Source organism: Odontesthes bonariensis, chromosome 3, assembly GCF_027942865.1.
Source record: "Odontesthes bonariensis isolate fOdoBon6 chromosome 3, fOdoBon6.hap1, whole genome shotgun sequence".
Taxonomy (NCBI): Eukaryota; Metazoa; Chordata; class Actinopteri; order Atheriniformes; family Atherinopsidae; genus Odontesthes; species Odontesthes bonariensis.
In genome coordinates, this window is record NC_134508.1 from 30,815,249 (window position 1) to 30,836,698 (window position 21,450).

The 21,450-nt window shown below is 38.7% G+C and overlaps 1 protein-coding gene across 1 annotated transcript; it reads left to right on the top strand.

The window, feature by feature from the left end:
• Positions 1–511: 511 nt before the first annotated feature.
• gls2b (glutaminase 2b (liver, mitochondrial)) lies at positions 512–16,147 on the top strand. The gene is made up of 18 exons (XM_075461536.1): positions 512–801; positions 1,231–1,330; positions 1,449–1,570; positions 5,707–5,836; positions 6,165–6,244; positions 9,449–9,612; positions 9,935–9,993; positions 10,561–10,593; positions 10,714–10,772; positions 10,922–10,988; positions 11,313–11,363; positions 11,481–11,657; positions 11,760–11,891; positions 12,668–12,760; positions 12,850–12,911; positions 13,852–13,928; positions 15,128–15,191; positions 15,510–16,147. The coding sequence occupies exons 1-18, from the start codon at positions 629–631 to the stop codon at positions 15,664–15,666; spliced, it is 1,800 nt and encodes a 599-aa protein (XP_075317651.1). The 5' UTR covers positions 512–628; the 3' UTR covers positions 15,667–16,147.
• The last annotated feature ends 5,303 nt before the right edge of the window (positions 16,148–21,450 follow it).

Sequence of the window (21,450 nt, forward strand, 5' to 3'; positions counted from 1 at the left end):
CCGTGTGCCCCATAAAATAGACACATGGTCTGTATGCAAGGATATTTGATTTTCTCAAATACTACTTCCTGTTTTAAGATAATGTTTACTGTAGGTTTTATCATAGACATATATAAACTTGTATGTAAACATGTATATATGCCTATGGGTTTATACTTGGTCCTACTCACCCAAATATGCTCAATCAATGTTTAGTTCACTGCTGGCCTCTAATTGGTGATTGTATCTGTCAATCATGTGACAGACGCCACACTGGGGCGGTGTCTGTGGCATTCAACTGCTCTTCGAAAAAATGGAAACCCACTTTAAATGACTTTTCCCTTTTTTTTCTCGATGTCATTACTTTGTTTTTATTATATATTGTTTTGACTTTTCTAAAAGTGTTCAACGCGTTGCAAATACCAGTTTTAAACGAGAAACCTGATCAAGGCGACACATGCGGTGTAGCGTTTCCGACAGCACGTGAAAGCGGCAAAAACTTCGACACCTCTAAACTTGGAAAAAGTCAGAATGACAGCGACGCTGCGCAAGCACCTGGCGTCCAGTTTACCAGCCAATCTTAACCCGTTGTGTTCCGTCTCACAAACAAGTTATCGGCGAGGGTTGGTTGCTGTAGACTGTTGCAGTCATGCACTGCCTTAGAGCGCTGCGTTTGTCAAACGTCGTACAAGTTTTTGCCAAAAGTCCAGATGCGACAAGGAACGAATTTCTCATTAATTCGGCATGTTGTTGGAGGACAAAGTCAACAAACGCGTTCAAGCGACCACCGCCCACTCATCCGGATCATTTCCATCTCAAAATGTAAGTGCGTCTGTGTGATGAGTTGACACCTTTCCGCTGGCGTTGATTCACTCCACTGTCGCCAAGGTTTCAGACATGATTTATTTTAGGTAAAAGGGTCAAATAAATGGCAATCCAATGTGGCTCAAAAGTCCCAGAAGTTGTAATCAGCTTGTTTAAGTCAGCAGCAGGTGTCACCTATTAAAGGAGACGACAACCCTTTGGTTTTCAGAGGAACTTGAGAGTTTACATGGGGTCCTGTTCACATTCAGGAGGTGCCACCTGTCGAAGAAGCATTGGTCCTAAAAATAAAAACCACACATGCTAAGCTCCACATTTCTTAATATAACTTTTTTCAAGTCATTTTTACTTGTATGAACTTTCACTCAAGCATTCTAAATGAATCCAAGAATGATTTTTTTCTTAAACCTGTATTCTTTACTTCACCAGGAGCATGCACTCCGAGTCCCCCAGTTTTGGAGTGGAGAACATGCTTTTCTACACCATCACAGAAGGAAAAGAGCGAGTACCCATCTCATACTTTACTGCGGTAAGCATAGATTATCTGTGTATTCGGTTGGCTGCCCGTGACTCCATATGCTCTGTAACTATATTGTGTTTCACACTGTGTAAAGACTGGAAGGTTGACCCTAATTTCATTTTTGTAGGCCCTGAAAAAAACCGGCCTTCAGCCCTCGGACCCTCGTCTGAGGGAGTGCATGGAGAAGTTGCGACAGGCTGTGGGGGAATCTGATGGTGAGGTGACGATGGACAGAGACCTTTTCCACAAGTGAGACAGCTGCATCTCTAGAGACATGGTCAAGTTGTTTCTCAACTCAGAGCAGTTGTATTTCACCTTTCAAACAGAGGGGAAATTTAGATGGATTAGAAAGGAATGTCCTCACTAGTCTTATTTACTGCCGCTGGAATGAATTGTGACATAAAGAAATAATATGCCTTTTTCATTAAGAGCATTTTGACATGAAAAGCACGAGTTAAAATAGAAATTAATATTGGTTGAATTCTATTTGACTGCATCAGTTATAGGGTCTTGATATTATACATGCAAGCTCACTGGCACTCTGCTGTGTATTATTGGTATTGTAATTGTTATTCGTAGATTGTTTTACTTTGATTCATTTGATTCAAGTCCGATTGGCTGTAGCTCACCCCACTGCATTATATTGGTTCATCCATTTCTGGTAAAGATAAACAGCTAACGCTGATCACCTACACATGTAGCTGTCACCGTAGCTTTAAAGGGACACTATGTAATTTCTTCCCCCATCTAGAGGTGCAATTTTATTTTGCAAAGTCGAATGAATTTGCTCTCTAGCGCCTCGCGTTTTCAAATGTGCGTTGCAACTTCTTGAACTACGGCAGGCGGCATGTGTCAAGATTAAAGAAGCTATAGCTTCAGACTCAAGGTCCATACAAACAAAAATACATCAAGACACACAGTACAAAGGATTACATAACACACATACAATAACACTATAAATACAGATGACAGATAACATGTCAGATAACAGAAGTTGACATAGCCTTTGGTGTGCAAACAATGCAATTAGTCATATTCCGGGAGTTACCGGAAGTGACGTCGATGCAGCGTTAGCGTTAGCAGCGGTAGCGTTAGCAGCACTGTTGCTGTCTGGAAAGTGTTCTTTTAAGTAAACTCCCGGTAAACTTACAAACTTTCTACTGCCTCGTTTTGTGAGTTAAGAGCCTATGTGTACTACGGCAGAAGTTTGGTAACAATCAATGCATTATTAGTGGGATAATTTACGAGATAAAATCTATTTACCATTAGCGCCAGTAATAAGCCATTCGGTGGATAGCCCTATCTTGACCAGTGTTGACCATTGCTAAAGATGCTTCTGATGGGGTATTTGGCTGGATGTCATGGTGGAAATGACGCTAGGTCATCTGCTTTAACGGGACCAGGTTGAAGTGATGTATACACATTATTTTGCTAGGAGTTAGCTCCTTAGCTACCCAACCTAGCAGACCATGCTGTTTAGGCTGAGCATTCTTACGGTGTTAGACACATATATGTATATATATTACCATTCCCCCACACCCCCAACCCCGCTGGGTGTAGTAAGAGGTTAAAAAATAATATTACTACTTCATGGCATTCATAAGAGCATCATTTACCACCGTCTAAACGTGAAGTCAAAATGACGTCATTTCCGCTTGCAGGCCTGGCGTTGGGGAAAACGCAATTCGAAGTGCTTTAAGTCCCTCTCGGCACTTCGTCGTTTTTCATAGACCGGAAGGACATGGCAGCCTCCATAGAGCTTGCCCGCTCTATGTAGATACAGACAAGTTATTCTTCACTCAGGAGGATAATTGAGATTTTTGACAGATCATTTTACACCAATGAGGACTAATTTATGAATGAATATGTTGATTTGAGCTAATAAATGACTTAATATATTACATAGTGTCCCTTTAAGTAAGAGTTTGATCTTTTACTGAATCATGCTCACAGTGCTAAAAGGAAGAATCAGCTCACAAACGATCTATGGTCTTTCTGATGAAATGGCCTGTACTTAAGAAGCACTTTTCTACCTTAATGGACAAAGCTCTTAACAAAATTTGCCTCTCTCTCATGAGGACAGAAATCAGGTATCAGATGAACTGCCTGCACTCTTATCTGAGGCCACAGCTGCCTCCATCAATATGATGATATTTAGAAATATGCTTAATATTGCTTTTACAGGCTTACTTCAGGCTGGGTCAGCACAAATCAAAAGTAGCTCAGTTTATTGTATTGGGAGGGGATTTGCTCTCAGTATTTCCAGACTTCACTTCTGCATGTGCTGGGAAGTCACCTCTCAGTCCACAGGCAGCTGCTTTGCCACTGGAGAGATAACACAGCTCCCTTTGGTCTTTATTCTCTTTCAAGTATTTTATGGTGTTTTTCTCAAGGATAGCATGCTGTACCTACAGTCCAAGAGGTGGAATGTTTTTTGAGGTAAAAGGAAATCTTTATCACAGATACTGATGTGGTGCAGATTTTTTTCCTTGTGCTTCTTGAGCTCAGCTGATCATCACATGAAACGTAGGAAGTAACACACAGTGAGGAGTTTTTAATTTAGTGTTGTTGTTGACAGGGAATGGGGCATTTTAGTCTTAATATGTTTCTTTGTGGAAGTTTTCTTCTGTGCTGTGATTTAGATTGGACTCGGATCACAACACTAATGGGATTCTGTTATCCGTCATCACCACGCATGACACTTGCTGGTGCAGGCATTAGAGCAGCTATTTTTAGTCCGACCTTCTGACAACAATCCATTTTAATACAGGGTTCGTTGGAGGTGATGTGTCCCATAATTGCTTGTCCCTCAGTCTCTCCCATTGTCATTTGCCATCGAGGAAGTCAGAACTGTAAAACAGCATACATTTATTTTAATCATGTATAACGCTTTCATAAATGTTAGTTGAGTCTTGGTCAGAACTTTGTTGATTTGGTCCTATGTTTATGGAGGCTTTGGTTTGTGGTTTGTTTTTATCTAATTTCATATGGCTGTAAAGTGGCTACGTCATTTTAAATCCCTTACCTCTCTCTCTGGGTATTGATTAAACTGCTAAAAACTAATCTCTGCTCATTAGATTTACTAGTATTAGTGACACCACTTTCGTGAAAACAAACACCAATGTGAGCCCTACACATGTACAGTCTTGCACATAAATTTATAGTAATATCAGAGAGGCCACTAAGATGCCATCAAAAGCCCACAAGAATGCTGAGCGATCATAAAGCAAAATGGTGTGGTGCAAGGCTGGAAGCTGGCAGAGTTGTGAAGTGTGGTATTTCAGCCACTTGGTGCTCCAGGGCAGTTTCAGGCCCTGGATTGTGGATGACAAAGATCAGTGTACTTCAAAATGAGTCTGAAGCACGTAGTTTTAAGGTTCATAAACTTCTCTACTGTTCTACTCTTTGGCCCAGTCTCTCTGAAGTGGACCAGCCTGCTCTCTATTCTCTACTGTTGCTTTGAATTGGTTCAGATGTAATTACGCTTTTGCCTCTTTTAATATTCTGGGCCAGAGAAATACAAAAACCACGGCTGAACCACGGCTTTCACCTCTGCCCCTTGCCCCCCTTGTTTCATTCCCAGCTACCTTCAACTTGATTATATTCCTAAAAAGATTATGTCTTCGCAATGCTTTCCATCGTTGTGTTTATTTGTTATTATTTTTTTCCAGGTTGAGCTCTGTCATTTCCAAACTATCAGTTATGCTACATATTGTATTGGGGATTAGGATGTCTCTGCGAGCCTCTCACATGGCAATTAATGAGCACCCATTGGACCGTTGATTTGTCTGCGACCTCCAACAAATTTCTGAGACGGGAAAATCAGGATTAAAGTCTGGTTTCATGAAAAAGCTTTAGCAGACTGATAATAATTCATTGATAATTGCTTACCAGCCTGACAAGTTGTTTCATATGAAACGCTGACAGTTCAAATCCTAATTTGGAAGCTTTTATTTGTGCACTGCAGTCAGCAGATGAAAATGATGGTGTTGACTGCACGTTTCCCTCACACGGTGTCTTTTAGTATATGATCTGCAGTCAAGTTCATATTCATATTTTAAAATAAAGTATAATAATGATATATTTAGGAATACTTACTGTGTATTTACAACAATCCCTGCTCACTGGTATTTTGTTTGACAAGACAAGTCATTAGGCATTCAAGTCAGGACTTTCTTTAGATTAATTGTCTAATGTCTGGAGATGTGAAAGTCGATGTTAAATGGCATGTGTCGGGACATTTCTGTTAAATTAACTCACACTGATTGCTGGCAGCTGCTGTGACACACTGACACAAGGCAGCATACGAAAACATACACACAATGAAAGCACTTCATTTTCACTATGTGCCCGGAGTCACCCACGTCACGGTGTTTTTCTTACAGGTGCGTCAGTGGCAACATTGTCCTGCTGATCCAGGCCTTCAGAAAGAAATTTATCATCCCAGAGTTTGATGTGTTTGTGCAAAAAATAGATGAAATCTACAAAGCTGTGCAAAACCAAAAAGATGGGAAGGTAATCCTTTAGTTTTTCTTTCATTGTATCTTCACATGATGTTTTAGGGTAATGATTTTTAACAGTATTTCACATAATGTGACTTTTGTATGTGGTCCCTAACTCTCAATATATAGGGATAAGGCTTCCTTTAAATTACCCTCAATTTTCATGCACCTCACTGCATACGCTATGGCATTCCCTTTTAATTTCCAATTTACTCATAAATGGGCTTGCATGAAATGAGGATTCCTCACCTCATTAAGCCTGTTTGTGAAAAATATCCCTCAAGCTTCTCTGTCTTTGATTGTGACACTCTTTTTGTTTCTCTTGTGAATTGTGGCTACAGGTTGCAAACTACATCCCCCAGCTGGCCAAGTTTAGCCCAGAGCTATGGGGTGTTTCTTTGTGCACAGTTGATGGCCAGAGGTATGATTGACATTTACATTTAAAATGTACTTTTACAAAAATCTTCCGTACAATAAGAAAACTTGATGAAAGCACATTGAATCTATTTGAAAGGATGTGGTATGAGTAGAACATTTAAAGCTGCAGTCTGCAAGATTTGTTGTTGTCATACGTAAAGTCCTACTTTTTGGCATTTTAAGAGTTTACATGATCTATCAGAACGCTTGAAGTTGAAAACGGTGACCTCCGTAGTCGCAAAATGCAAGAAATGCTTATTTTTTAACCGAAAAATAAAAAGTTATTCAACTTCCTGTCCCGCCCCTTCAAAACACATGAGAACTCGTGCACGTCTACGTGCACGCCAGATGCGCCTACACGACTCCTCATTCATCAACTCACCTGTCATTTGCGATCATGGAAGACACAGTAAGTAGACAAGCCCGTAATGAAGTTCAATAGTCCAGATAAATAAGCGTGGGGACGAGCCTACCTTGTATCGCGCGTGCACAATCGGTGATTGACAGGCAGCAGAGCCCAGCTCGTAAACCTGATTGGTTACCTTTTACCGGTCCGGTCTGCAATTTTGTAAACAAACCTGCTGGCTTTGGAGGGACCTAGCGGGACATATAGGGAACCTAGAGAACTCTTTTTTTTTTTTGTATTGGGGTATTTAATGTACTACTTTCAGAATCCCCGGACAGTTCCAGGCATTATGCTTGAAAAAGAGTTGCAGACTGCAGCTTTAAAGAAGTGAAAAGTTAAGTGTGTTATAGGTGTTAAGAGAGGTGTTGTGTCAGAAAAGATGAGTTTTAAAGAGAATCTGCTCTGATTGTATTTGGTAGCTCATTCTACCATCGTGGAACCACAGACTTCCTTTTGCTTAGAGATTTAACGGACAATGTTCTTGAGATGAGCACAGTGGTCAGTGAGCATATGCCTTTATGCTTGAGTTTCTATAGTTCGGTGCAGACCTAGAAGTTACTCTTTTTGATCGAACAGTCGAGTCGCTGCCGTGTTGTTGACCACCTTCAAAGGTTTCTGTTGTGCATCCCAGGAGACCTGCTGTCAGAGCATTGCAGTAGTCAAGGCGAGGAATGTACATGGTCTTTAACAAAAGTTGGACGGCATACTGAGTCAGATTTAGCTTGATCTTTCTTATTTTGTGAAGTAGAGAGATAGACACAACACAACATCCCGTGATATCCAGGTCTCTCACAGCCTTGATCAGGAATATAGAGGATGTTGTGTTTTATAGGTATTTTGGCGAGGGTGATAAATTATGTGCCTTTGGAACGTTTTTACTGAAGGTAGCATTCATGGCCATGATCCATTGTGCTGAGACTATGAGGTCATCTGTTGGGAATGAAAGGTACAGTTTTGTCTGCAAAGCAGTGATATGAGAAGCCATTTGAGTAAATGACTGGACCTAAGAAAGTGGTATGTATGAGACAAGTTATGCCTCCCCCTGGCGATAGATAATGGGATGCTAAATACAAATACACTTTTGCACTTGGCTATTAAAGCTGCACTCTGCAGGATTTGTTGTTGTCATACGTAAAGTCCTAATTTTTGGCATTTTAAGAGTTTACATGATCTATCAGAACGCTTGAAGTTGAAAACGGTGACCTCCGTAGTCGCAAAATGCAAGAAATGCTTATTTTTTAACCAAAAAATAAAAAGTTATTCAACTTCCTGTCCCGCCCCATCAAAACACATGAGAACTCGTGCACGTCTACGTGCACGCCAGATGCGCGTACACGACTCCTCATTCATCAACTCACCTGTCATTTGCGATCATGGAAGACACAGTAAGTAGACTAGCCCGTAATGAAGTTCAATAGTCTAGATAAATAAGCGTGGGGACGAGCCTACCTTGTATCGCGCGTGCACAATCGGTGATTGACAGGCAGCAGAGCCCAGCTCGTAACCTGATTGGTTACCTTTTACCGGTCCGGTCTGCAATTTTGTAAACAAACCTGCTGGCTTTGGAGGGACCTTGCGGGACATATAGGGGACCTAGAGAACTCATTTTTTTTTGTATTGGGGTATTTAATGTACTACTTTCAGAATCCCCGGACAGTTCCAGGCATTATGCTTGAAAAGGAGTTGCAGACTGCAGCTTTAAGTTGCTGATTTTGAGCTTTGGAGTTGTATTTCCCATTTCCCATCTAACATTAGGAATTTCAATCAAATTTTATTGCAAAATACAATAAATGGTGGATGGTGTCTTTTTTTAAGACTGTGTGATCCAATCAATTGCTCAAGAACAGTCGACTGCCCTATTTTGCACAACACCATGCAACAGCTAGAGGGTTCCCGTTAAGAAAATTCTCTCAGTGAGGCTCAGAGTCGCTGGAGTCAGTTAACACAAAGGTTTAATCTTGCAGCAAGGAGACAAGTCTGCACAACATATCACAAAGCTGACACAGGGTTGTCTGAGTTCTAAAATGGGACTTTTGCTATTTATGCTTTCTACTACAAAAGCATCAGCCACACACGGTCGAAGCATGAGCCACCTAAGGTCACGAGACATTCCTGTTGTACCCTCCTATCACTTTCCAAGTTGGATGAGAACAAAGTAATTCATTGTCTAAGTCTTCTTCGTTCAGTAAATCATGGTTCAAACAGAAGCTGAAATAAGATAGATAGGAGGCCTTCTCCAGCACACAGTGTCCCTTGACCCTGCAACATCGTAAACCATTCTCACACATGGTACTGCTTTTCTCATAGTATAACTTCATGATATTTTCATGAACAGTTCCTGGTTCGAATCTCAGCCGGTACCTTTCTGTGTGGAGTTTGCGTGTTCTCCCATGTATGCGTAGCTTCTCTCCAGGTACTCTGGCTTCCTCCGACTGTCCAAAGACATTCATGTTAGGTCAGTTCTAAAGTGGTGACTGTAAATTGTCCCTCGGAGAGTGAGCGTGTATGGTTGTTTGTCTGGTTTGTCTCTTGTGTGGCCATGTGATGGACTGGCGACCTGTCCAGGGTGCACCCCACCTCTCGTCCAATAGCAGCTGGGATAAGCTCCAGCCCTCTGCAACCTTGAATTTGATTAAGCAGGTATAGAGAATGGATAGATGAATGGAAGTAATTAGTCGTTTGGTCCTTTGTCCCATAGCCCTACATTTGCAACAGATTTAGGAAGGCAAGTCAAATGCAGTGTTTCCTCTTTCTCTGCTGAAACCGATTATTTAAAGGCCCTTCTCTGCCTTCTCTCTTCAGACACTCTGTAGGTGACACCAAGCAGCCATTCTGCTTGCAGTCATGTGTGAAGCCCCTGCAATATGCCGTTGCTGTCCATGAGGCTGGAACAGAGAAAGTTCACACCTATGTTGGCATGGAGCCCAGCGGACTCAAGTTCAACGTACTCTCACTTGATGATGAAGGTGTGTAAGGACTCATCACCACGATCAGCTAAACTTTTTCCTTATCAAGTAATGGTAACAAAATCATAATTTCAGCCTTCTTTTCCTTAAATTTCAAGAGATTTGAAAAGGGCTTACAGTATCGTGCTTATTTATATCTGTTTGTGGCTGAATTATTTTCTCTTTTGGTCATACTGTATGCTGTCTGATATCATGCTGTAAACATTCATCCACAGTAAATTTGTTGATTGATTTACGTTTCCAAGGACCCTTGTACAAAGCAACTATTTAGCCAATAACTCCTCTTTAACTTTCCCCCTTATCTTATTGCACTTTCTTCTAGATAAGCCCCACAACCCCATGGTGAATGCTGGAGCAATCCTAATCAGCTCTCTTATCAAGGTAAACACATGGACATGAGCTCAGATAGTTGAGTCAGCACAACAAATTAACTCCTGTCTTTCTAGCTAAAGTCGATGATGGACAAATGTTTACATACTGTAATGGGAACCTTGGACTCACACATGAGTGTAACAGTGACAAACTTTACACTAGAGCCATTGAGTTAATTTTGCTTTAATGTATTTAAGAGACGTCTGAAAAACTCAACAGCAAAAAAAGAACTATATCCTTAAGTCTTAGTCAATACATATGAAGTATTTACTGTTACTGAGCTGAATATGAGTGTTGTCCTTTGTAAAATATGTGGTTTGTCTTAGAATTGAAACAGAAAAATAAACGGTAAAATATTGCCTGAACTCCAGCTAAGCTCTTTGGCTTATGATCACTGCCCATCTTTCCTCCACTTGTACCAGTTGACTCCAAGATACTAAATTATGCAATCAGTAACATATTCACGAGCTTTGTCACACTGTGTAATTGGTAGTAAAACATAAATGAGGGAACTAACTGAACATGACAATTATAATCAACATATTTTCATACAGGCGCCTCTTTCTCTGTTTTCAGCCTCATTCTAATAAGGCAGAAAAGTTTGACTATGTAAGTACTGTGCCTCAGATTTTGTTCCGTTAAAACAGTAGGCATAAAAATGCAGAGTTATTTTCGTAGTGGTCAGAGATGCGCTACAGTACACAGACATTTTGATGTTTTGGTTCCCAGGTTATGGAGTTTGTGAAAAAGATGGCCGGCCAAGAATATGTGGCATTCAGCAATGCAACGTGAGTGTACTGTACAATTAATTTAAACGTGTTTTACCTTTTTAGTATGACTAAGCTGCCAGAGTGACCTGATTGTCAAACTACATGTTAACTGCCTCATTGCATTATTGATGCTTTAGTATTGACCTCCTCTTCTTTTGTTTTCTCAGGTTTCAGTCAGAAAAAGAAACAGGGGACAGAAATTTTGCCATTGGATACTACATGAAAGAGAAGAAGGTCAGTTACAGCACATTAGGAAATTTTATTTTCTGTTGCAGCATGTTTGAGGTACAGTTTGTTGCTGACATAACCATCTCTGTCTCCTTACAAGTCCTTACAAACGCATTAAGGTGTGTTGTGATGTGTAATGTGGAAAAGAACAAATAAACTCCTGTGTCTTGTTTTGTCTATGCAGTAGTCCATTATCCAAAGCTGTCATAGAAAACACAACTAATCTCAAAGATTAGGTTTTTATTTTCAATCTGGTTTACAGATGAATCAGCCACATACATTAACAACCTAAAGCTAATAATTGGCTAATAATCTAATTTTATTCACTAGTGTTTTCCTCCCAGAGCAGACATGATTGATGCCCTTGACTTCTACTTTCAGGTAAACTGCCTTGACTTGAATATTCTAATCTTGTTATTCTCTAAACCTGAGATGGACTCAGCCACAGTTGATTGTTTCAGTAGGTTCAATATTAAACTGATCCTATTTTGCACTCAGCTTTGCTCCATTGAGGTGACTTGCGAATCAGGAAGTATCATGGCTGCCACTCTGGCCAACGGAGGGATCTGTCCAATCACAGGCGAGCGTGTCTTAAGCGCTGAGGCCGTGAGAAACACCTTGAGCCTCATGCACTCGTGTGGCATGTATGACTTCTCTGGCCAGATGGCTTTTCATGTGAGTGAAGTCAGGATGCAACAAGCCGCTCTGACAATACATAATATTCCCCCATTTGTGGAAAACAAATGTCTCATGTTCCCTCTTACTCTCATCTCCCAGGTGGGCTTGCCTGCAAAATCCGGGGTGTCTGGTGCAATACTGCTAGTGATCCCCAACGTCATGGGAGTGATGTGTTGGTCTCCTCCGCTGGACAGAGTTGGGAACAGTGTCCGGGGAATACACTTCTGTCAGGCAAGTCTTTATGAAAATATTTCAAAGTGAATTTTCTATGTGATTATAGCATCAACTGATTCCGATGGCTCAGCTGGTTGTTGTCTGCCACGCAGGCTTTTTAAGCCTCTGTGCCTGGCTGTGCATCTTTCCTCTTATCCTACTGTGTTTTGTTTTTTTTAACACAATATATCTTGAATACCCTGAGGAAAATACATTTCTCTTAAATTTGTCAGTTGACTGATAAACTTGTATTTACACGAAAACACAAAATCTCATTTGAGGCCCTGTTAAGAACTTGCCAAACCAACTTGCACCACACTATTTTTGTCTGTGTTTCATGGTAGATTACAGTATAAACTGTAGCGCATAGTGACACCTACCATGTCAAAGGACTGGCCTCATATAAACAAAGGAGATAACAACTCAGTCATTGACCTCAGAAGCTGAAATCCTGTAGTTTTCCATGCTTACACATCGGTGCTTCAGAGTTTCTGAAAATCTTAACACTGGAACAAGTTTGTAAGAGAAAGCTTTCTTTGACCTTGAGTTGTGTTTACATGTTGCTGAAACATAATGCTCCACTAATTTGACTCCAGTATCGATTAATTAGACATTGGTGGTCAAAGTCGGGCTTACTTAGATGTCATAAAACGTGAAACTCAGGAATTCTTGCATAAATGAGTATAATGTTCACACAATTGATATGAGGATGAAATAAGGAATTTATGATGTTTTAATATCCAAAAAGTCAAAGGCCAGCTTCACTGTGACATTGTAATGTTCTGTATCTTCAGGAACTTGTGTCACAGTTCAATTTCCACAATTACGACAACTTGAGGCACTTTGTAAAGAAGCAGGACCCCCGCAGGCAGTACGGAGACGACAGGGTGAGTTGCTTGTTATTTGTTTGTCATATTAAATGTCTTGTTGCCCTCTGTATTAATACGTTATATATTTAGCTTTAATGTTTTTGCAGAACAAGTCTGTTTTCAACTTGATGTTTGCCGCCTACAGTGGAGATGTGTCAGCCCTGAGAAGGTACAGGAAGTCCCAGTTGTTTTTTGTCCTTCATAGAAAATGTCCTTTAAGCTGTTTACACCAGGCTTAGGTAAAAATAAATAAATAAATCATTTAGAACGGCAAACCATAGTTAAGAGTAGTAAATTGCCTAACTGGTGCTTGGATTTCCAGCTTGTTTGAACTTTAGGATTTATATTCTTTTCTCTCATATCCAACGTGTCGAGCAGAAGCAGCTGCCTTTGTTGTCTTTCTCCTGCTTCTCATTTTCCTTGTAATGAGTCAAATTTCTATAGTCGAGCTGCTGTATTCACTATCGGAAATGTTAAGTATTTTTGAGGCTGGGCTCTATATTCCCATCTTTAAAATCCACATGAATAATAGGAACAGAAATGCTGAAAGCACTAAAGTACATTAGTGAAAGAGCTGCAATATCATGTGAAGGAATAATTTTGGCCAAATTTAATTAATTCTTTTATTTTTTTTAATAATTATTTTTCTTCTATTTGTTAGGCAGTAATCATCCCGGACAAAAACTTTTTGCTCAGTGTTTCTATCCATTTACAGCAGTCTGTGCAACTTTTGTAAGGTGTGGCACGTCATTTTATGCCACATTTCTTAAATGCAGAAACACTGACCAGTGTTAATTTTTGTGATCTTTAAGTAGTGGTAAGCTATACACCAACACTGTTGTCTTACAACAAAAACTATATTTGTCCTCTCTCTATAATTTTGTGAGCCACTTACAATGACATTCTGAGTCTGTTACTAGCAAAAACAATCACCGTCACTCAGACACAGACAATTACCCCTTGGACTAGTCTATGTACTGAACATTGCAGCCATTTAGCAATTGATAAACATAAAGATTTTTGTCAATAATCGATTGATTCAAAACCATTTTTACCCACATGTATTTAAAAAAATGCATCATTGAACTGACTATCCTGTTATGGTGCAGATTTGCCCTTTCATCAATGGACATGGATCTGAAAGACTATGACTCCCGAACAGCACTACATATCGCTGCAGCAGAGGGTGAGCTCCTTATGTTCTGGCTATTAATGTTCCTGGTATTTAGTTTAACCCTCGGCTACATATCTCGAGTCATTTGTTAGAACTCAGTTATTTGTCTTTGCCAATTTTCTGGTGTCAAAATCTCAACATGATTGATACCACAGTAAAACAAAATGTTTATTTAGTAGCCCCAAGAAGGGTTGGTACTGATCTGGGAATCACATATAGTTATCACATCTGTCTCTAAGCTGCCTCTGCACAGCGACACAACAAAATGTCCTTGAAATGCGTCTAGAAAAAGACATTTTCTACATTAAATGATTTGGTTGTATTCACTTAAAATGGTAAAATATGTAACCAGCTGATAAGAAGCAGGGTTTTTTTTTTTTTTTTTTTTTTAGTTAAGTAGTTGCTTGACTACACAGGACAAACAACAGTTCTAAACTTAAACTGCACCTGAGCTAACAAGTTCATCAGCTTCACTGAGTTTGTCACAACGACGTCAAGCAAACTTGGTGTTGCTGAACGATGATAAGAGAGGTGACAGATCTCACCTCCAAAATTCTTCACTTTAAATGTGGAGCCATTGGCAAGAAAGGAAACTGTTTTTCTCCCCTGAACTTAATTTACATCTCATTGTCCCATGGGGGAAAGCTGTTTCCTGTTCATCTGATTGACTGAGATATCCCTCAACTTTGATTTATTTTTTTTTTTTGTGATTTTACTCTATTAATTTCTATTTTAAACTACAGACGTTCACATTATACAAACTAATAATGAGTTGCCTCGTAAACCCTTTTCGAGACTAATACAGTGGAGTATTTATCTTCTATTATGAGCTTAGTTTTAAAGCATAAATTTAATTCTCCGAAAGAGGTTTGCAAGCAAGTTATTTGTTTAGATGATTAAAATGAGATTAAGAAATGCTTTCTTCTAAATGAAAAAAGGCATAGCTCTGCACTCCTTATTCTGGCTGTGAGTTGAATCATGACTGGAGGATATTATCATACGTTTGTTTGTTTTATTTTTAGCTTTTTTTTTCAAGTATCTGTGTTTTCCAATCCACTTACAGTTAATGACGGTATTATATAATGATTATTAATATATAATAGATTTCGTAGATTCGGGTTATTTGATTTTTTTAAAAAGGTTGTGTGCGGTTCCATTCCATTACTTATTAATTTGGCCCCGATTCAAAACGATATTCTGTTCATTCTCAGGTCACATGGATGTGGTGAAGTTCCTCACTGAAACCTGCAACGTTGATCCATTTGTAGAGGACAGGTGAGACTAGATGTGCACATCTGACAACATCTTCCAATCCTTCAGTTTTTTTTTTCGCTGCATCTTAACCTTACACAAGTGATCAAAGGTTTTGTTTCCTTTGTGATGCTTTTTATATATCCATTTATGTTGGTTAATTTTACACATAATGACGCACAATAGTACATCTACTTCTCCATTTATATATTGGGAATGTGATATCTTATGGTCTTTGCCATGTTCTGCATTTATACAATGATCTCTTTATGACCAATGACAGAAAGCGCGCACCGCTCAACATTCTCTGCCTTAATTCGCTAAATTCATCATCACATGCAGGTGGGGGAACATTCCAGTCGATGATGCCTTGCAGTTTGGACATAAAGAAGTGGTTATTTTGATCAAAGATTACCAGCAGGACTGGAAGAGGCAGGAAAAGCAGCACAGTGAGGCTGAGCATTCCCAGAAGCTGGACACCATTGAGGGCATGGTGTGATGTCTGCAACAAGCCTCCAACTCCATCGTGCCTGGGCATGTGTGCAATTTCTTTTAGAATTTAGAGGTCCAATTGTAACACATGAAATAAGTGCCAAACAAAGCATGACAACATGTATATAAGTGAATATTACACATTGAGGCAAATCAACCTGTACATCAGAACACAGTTTTAAAAAAAGTATTTAAAAAAAAAAAAAAAAAAAAAAAGATAAAAATGTACATAGACAGTTTATGAAAACAATGTGCTGTATGATTTTATAAACTCAACAGATGGTTTTTATGGTTTTGATGATGCATTTTTTTCTTATTGTTGGCTTTTTAAAACCTTTAGAGGTTTGGATACAATATTCCACATTTGGTTCATTGTGAAAAGGAAATTAAATGTACGTGATCCCATAAACATAACGTAATGTTTATTGTACTGAATATGGAATGTTCTTTAACTGTAAATAAAGGCAGTGGATTACTGAGTTTCACAAGCACCATTTTTACTGCATACAGACAAGAATCTAAAATTAATTTAAATGTTTTCATATGTATTCCACTTGTTATAAAAGATCTATCTGCCACCCATAGTTTTGTTTTATTAGGTTAGCCAATGCCCCCAATTCATTAATGAATATGACATGGTGCCACTTAATCACTTGAAAGTAGGAATACGTGATGAAGCAGCAAGAAAGGTGCTCAGTACTGAACTGTTTTAAATGCCATCACTGCAATAGTGATTTTTTTTTTTCTTTTTTTTTTTTTTTTTTCCAAACCTTTCATTTTTATATGAAAAATAAAAAAACAGATAGCAGCTTTGCCAGAGGGGAAAATTACGAATGTCCACTGCGATCCACTTACTTTAGCTGGCAAGGCTTTGCCTAAATGTATAGTTAATCAGTATTGACAGACTGGCCTTTCACTGACTTGGAACACATGGTTAGTGAAGGCTGAGATGCAGCACATTTATTTGGCCTTTGCTCCAGCTCACGTGTGCTACAGTTTCTCTAAAGTCCATTAGATGGCAATGTGTCATCATGGAACAAATCTGAATGCTCACAGCACACAGGAGAAGACTTCTGGGCATCAAACAGCTTATATCAGATGGCCGTAACACCCAGAGGGGCTGCGGCCACATGAACAGATCCTGGTGATCCTAACACATCCCCCACATTCCTCTATGGCAGAGACAAACAGAATCTCAGTCTCCTGAGCTAACAATATGCTGCCAAACAAGGGGGTTGCACACCTTAAGCTGAATCATTTTTCTCTGCTTGATTAATGTCTTCTGCAAGGAGAAGCCACAGGATTACGAGCAGATGTATCATCAGTATGGGCAGCTGACAGCTGAAAAATGACAAGTCATTGCCCACATTTAGTTTACTGAAAAACATTAAATAAAATCGACCATTTGTTGGCAGTCGATTCTTTGTGGAAACCTTGGGTTGTCTGAAGGAAGTCTGCAGGCAATATATCAATCTGTACTTGTTGGATAGGAGACATTTACTGCTTTCTCAAGATAATTATAGTTTTTGACACAGGGACATTTCCTAGATTAAATAAATCAGTGATTTTAGATGATATAAACCTTTTTGCTTTAAGAATATTAAAGAAACCAAAATATTATGATTCTAATTGACAAGCCAGGAGTAACTTCTGACAAAATGATTAATGATGCCCTTAATGATGCCCTTTTCAGATATAGAAAATTACATATATCTGAAAAGGACCAAAGAATATTGATTTTGAACCCCTTAAACTTTGCACAACATTTTCAAAGTGACCACCACTTTGAGGACAAGAGGGAGTGAAGTCTTAAAGACATTTTTACTTGTAATGGAGCAGGCTGTTTGTTAAACAACAATGTTGATATTTTCAGTTCTGGTAATAGCAGCGTGATTATAAGGGTTTAAATGTTAGTCTGCAGGGTGGTTGGTCTGCCGCTTTGGACAACTGAATGCAATGTTGGTATTTTTTTTAATCATATTGGTTCACAAAATCTTCTGTTTTTATTTGTATTTATTTATTTATTTATTTATTTGTATTGTTTGTTTTTATCATTTTAGCAGAAATAGGATAAAACTTCCTATATAGCTCTCCGGGTACTCCGGCTTCCTCCCACTGTCCAAAAACATGCATGTTAGGTTCATTGGTGTCTCTAAAATTGTCCCTAGGAGTGAGTGTGAGCGTGTGTGTGGTTGTTTGTCTCGTTTGTCTCTGTGTGGCCCTGTGATGGACTGGCCACCTGTCCAGGGTGCACCCTGCTACTCGCCCGATGACTGCTGGGATAGACTCCAGTATCAAATGCTTCATGCTGACAGTTAAATGGGTTAGCAATTTTCACATGCAGATCGAGTTTAAAATGTTAAGGTTCTTTTGGCCAGTTTTCTACCAAAACACATCACATAAGATTTTAGGGACACAGCCAAGGCCCTGCTGGTAATTAACAGGAAATGTATTTACTTTTATACTCTGAACCTAGCGATGATTCATTAATCTAAAAGGAGACCAGAGTAACGATTCAGCAGAGGTTTCTGGGAGCAGAATCTGCCCTATAGAGACCCCTGAGTGAAACATAAATCAACTTTTTGTAACCATGTCTGACCACTGCAGTCTGTGAGATGACTTCAGAGAATAAATGTATTAGCTACAGTGTTTGTTCATGACAGCTTACCGCTAATAGTGTAAAATATGGATTAATCAAGAAAAAGAAACTGATGAACGCACTGTAATTGCTCTTCCGTGTGATCTGTTTCTCTTTAAAGCAGGGAACATATCTTCCTTGCAGAGATATTAAAGATACAGTGACCTTTTGATTCAGCTCCACCAGCTGTGACGTTTTTTAATAAGAAATCTTGTTTTCCATTAAGTTTGTGCTGAATAACTCATGTAATAATCTGAAATTATCTTGAGCAAATATTTAAAAATGTTGTGCTAAGATTTTTTAATACTCACAAAAACTCATAAGTGAGGTTATTCATGTTCTTTTTAGAGCAATAGACAACACTTGAGTCCCTTTCATGTTATGCAGTGCACACAAAACTTCTACCATTTTCTATTATAATCAAAGTATGAAAGTGTGTAAAATCATATTCTAGAAGTCAGCTGTTTCGACCTCAAACAACCTCAAACCCAAGATCTGCATACTCACTTATTCTGGAGCTTTCCGCTTACATCACATATGTCACACGCATGTTTAACGTAGATCTTACTGAAAGTAAACATGGTGGTATTTCAGGCATCAAATGATGTCAGTGATGATATTCATGCTTAACCATCACTGACACACTCACAGCTGTGCAACAGGACATGTTCAGTTATATTCATGTGACATTTAGATTACTACCACTCTGCTGAGACTCTGACAGCTCCCCCCATCACTCCATGGCTCTTCAGTATGTGCTGCATTTTTGGTCTTGTTGATTTTAAGTCCCCATTAAACAGCAAGGACAGGGCTACATGTCACTGCATATTTACAGATTCTTGTAAACACAGACGTCAGGGAGGCTACACTCCGCCCGCAAAAAGTCCACTCTCATTGGTCGACTCCGTTGGCATACGGTCACCACCCATTATCAGCAACAGCTCTGTGGAAAGTTTAATTCAAAAAGTCTTTAAAAGAAAGCCTTTCGTAATGTTGAAATTGCTGTTGTTTAAGCCTCGTAGAAGAATAAACTCCTTTTTTTCATCTTTGCTTTGTGGGATAAGATTGTGTAGATGGACATTTCAACATCAACCAATGTAATTTTCTTTTTTAAACCCTGCCTACTGTAAAATCTGTGAAACCTGAATGTGTTTGTGACAAAGATGTTGGTGTTCAAGCCTTCAGATTCTTTTGCAGCACTTCTTTACCATGTTGGTTTAAAAAAACTGAAGTACATTCCAGTAGATTCCAGAAATCTGTATTTCTGTTTTTAGCTTGGTAACAGGTCAAGTAGAAAGTACATTACCTGAAACTTTAATCAAAGTTCGGGGGTATGCCACTTATACTCAATACTGTAGCTATTGAAAGTAAATCCATCTCAACTAGCTTTGACCTAAAGCTTTTGTATACCTGTTAGTTTGTGTTTTTTTTTTTATAATTTTTTTTATCATTTAAGCTTCATCCTAAACATTTTGGGATATTTGATAGTTTTACGTTTCTTAAAAACATTCTTAAGAACATTCTTATGAGTTAACGTGCGGTTAGTGTTCTGGTGAGTCTAAATTTAAATAAAATCTGTTACAGCAGATGTACAGCAGACAGTATGTAGGTGTTTAATGTAGGATGTAGGGCTATCATCACCACCATATGGCCGCATCACTGACTCACACATATATAGAGCCACAGTCTGCTATGACAAATTGAATGGGATCTGTGTTTGTTAGTTTAAGAAATCTTTACTTTATGCATATTTGAGTCTATTGTCACTTGGACTGTGTTCTGACTTTGAACTGTGTTCTCTTAGTTTTCTTGAAAGTTTTCTTGGGGGCTGAAATAGAAATGGAGAAAGTTTTTCCATTAAAGTAAGTTGTAGTTGCCATGTGAGAGAAACACAATAGAAGATGTGTAAATCCCAAATACACATACATGGAAGACATTTCACGTTCACAGAAAAAAAGGAGAAAAGATGTATGAACTTTGTGACTAAGGTAATAAAAACTAAACTAATAAAAAATAAAATACTGATATCTGTACATGTAATAAAGATGTTCAATTATAAAGTAATCTTCTCTGTCTTCTTCATGCCACAATGTACTTCCTGACCAAAGTGTTTCAAATGCAGGTTTCTTGTCAGACATATTTGCAATACCTTAGAAATAGGCAACATGAAAACTCTTAGGTGGGCTCAATACTGTAGTATAACTATTCTATATATACAGTGTTGTGTGGTCTACAAAAGGAGCAATTTGAAAGGGTGGATTCATTGTTTTGTTATTGCATTTGAAATGCTGTGTTGTGAAGTCAAGACTATCATTAAGCTATTATTTATTTATTTTTAAGTGTTTTTTTTCTTGTGATATTTATGGGCATTTTTCATCTGATGTATAATCCATCTTTGTTGTCATCAGGCTACTTTTTTCATGAATAATGCTTGCATATCATAGTAGCCTTCTGTATTTGCTTAGTCCAGACCATCTTTATATAATCTTGCAGAGGTTGGAAAATGACAGAGGAAGAAGCATAATACTTCCCTGATTCTGAATAGGAAAGGCAGGAATACGACTGAAAAATGAATAACAAAAGACTTGAATGACAAATCCAGTGGAGCAGTGCCTCAGCATATATAAAACTACATGGTACACTGTCAGTTAGAGATGGCCTCACATTCTCTCATTGACAAGAAATTTAATTAACATCAAATCAACCCTGAATATTACTTATATTGAAAAACATTGAGTTTAATGTCCCAAATTTCTTCCTGTCTTTTTTTATTTTGCTTTTTGATCCTTCGTTTTGAGCATTTTACATGTTGTATACTAGATTGTTAACAGTAAGCAATGACTGTTTAGAACCTTTCTAAAACTATTTAGCCTTGCTAAATAGAAAATAAAGAAGCAAGATCAATACACCTTAAAGGACACTTTATTCTGATGGAGTTAGAGGCGGATCCACGGTGTTCTTTTGTTTCCAATGAGAGAGTCCATCTTCTCAACCCATGACCTGGAAAAGCAAGGACAAATGAATCATTAAGTAATTATCCTCAACAACTGTTGATTTGTAAGGAGTGACTATAGGAAAGTCATAACAAACAAAAAGAGGACAACATTTTTAACATGTGTTTAACCATGTAATACTGTTATTCACAACTTATTT